Source organism: Rhagoletis pomonella, unplaced genomic scaffold, assembly GCF_013731165.1.
Source record: "Rhagoletis pomonella isolate Grant_MI unplaced genomic scaffold, Rhpom_1.0 Rhpom_scaffold_31089, whole genome shotgun sequence".
NCBI classification, from domain to species: Eukaryota; Metazoa; Arthropoda; class Insecta; order Diptera; family Tephritidae; genus Rhagoletis; species Rhagoletis pomonella.
The window spans coordinates 1-1,070 of NW_023489509.1; the positions used below are offsets into that span (position 1 = coordinate 1).

At 34.1% G+C, this 1,070-nt stretch overlaps 1 protein-coding gene across 1 annotated transcript; it reads left to right on the forward strand.

Moving 5' to 3' along the window:
- The first annotated feature begins 30 nt into the window (after positions 1-30).
- LOC118732865 (pyruvate dehydrogenase [acetyl-transferring]-phosphatase 1, mitochondrial-like) lies at positions 31-1,056 on the forward strand. The gene is made up of 4 exons (XM_036461969.1): positions 31-267; positions 334-478; positions 571-740; positions 812-1,056. Exons 1-4 carry the CDS (start codon positions 133-135, stop codon positions 1,010-1,012), a joined length of 651 nt encoding a protein of 216 aa, XP_036317862.1. The 5' UTR covers positions 31-132; the 3' UTR covers positions 1,013-1,056.
- The last annotated feature ends 14 nt before the right edge of the window (positions 1,057-1,070 follow it).

Genomic DNA, 1,070 nt, shown 5'->3' on the forward strand with positions numbered 1-1,070 from the left:
TTTTTTATTTATTTTAATTTTCGCAGAGACATATTAAAGGACTTACAAAATTCCTCGGTCAAACTAGAGTTTTTTAAAACGATACATCCTTACACATTCTAAGGTTAAACGGCAAATACCAGCATAAACTAGATGCATACCATCTTTCTTCGTAACAGTGTCGTCTGCGTGCGACAAACCAACTGTTCCAATGTTGGTTGTGGGGTACGTCAATTTCGTATCACGATTCGACAAAAGGCGCAGCTGCCGAATCTATCGCCTTACGATGTAACGTTAAACGTTGTTAATAACTATTATATTAATTATTACTTATTACTTTTTGTACTTTATCAGGTCAATTTGATTTTGCGTGAAAATGAGTATATACAGACGTTTTCGGAAGATGACAGTATTGTGAGGAGCTATGAGTCTAATCAATTGAGTTCAAACAGACCGTGCGAAGATTCGCGGACTGAGGCTACATTTTTGCACAAAAGTGGTAACTACATATAGGCCTTAAACAAACCAAATTTTTAGATGAATTCGTTTAAATCAATATGTATAAAAATACTAATAGCTTCATCCTCTAAGGTTTCATTTGTGGGGTGTTTGATGGCCATGCTGGACCGGCCTGTTCCCAAGTGATTTCTAAACGTTTATTGCGTTATGTTGGTGCTGGAGTTTTAGATAGAAGAGTACTAAAAGAAGTAATGTCCAAAGATTATAACAGTCAATCGTTTTTAAAATGCCATAATGATAAGGTAAATCATCAATAGAATATGGTCTCAAAACTTTAGCCCCAACATGCATACATATATCTAAATATTAACAGGCTGATTTCGTATCGGAAATAAAAACAATTTACGAAAATAGCTTCCGGGAATATGTGCAAACAATTTCTCGTGTAAAAAAGGAGAATGTGGCGAATGAAATAACAAATGCATTTATGAGGTTAGATGACGATTTATCGAAAGAGGCCTTAAACCACACAAATATGCGCACAATGTCGGTTGCAATGTCAGGTGCCTCTTAAATTTTGAAATATGTTTTAATTTATGGGTACATATCAAATATATTATTATTTTTTTTTT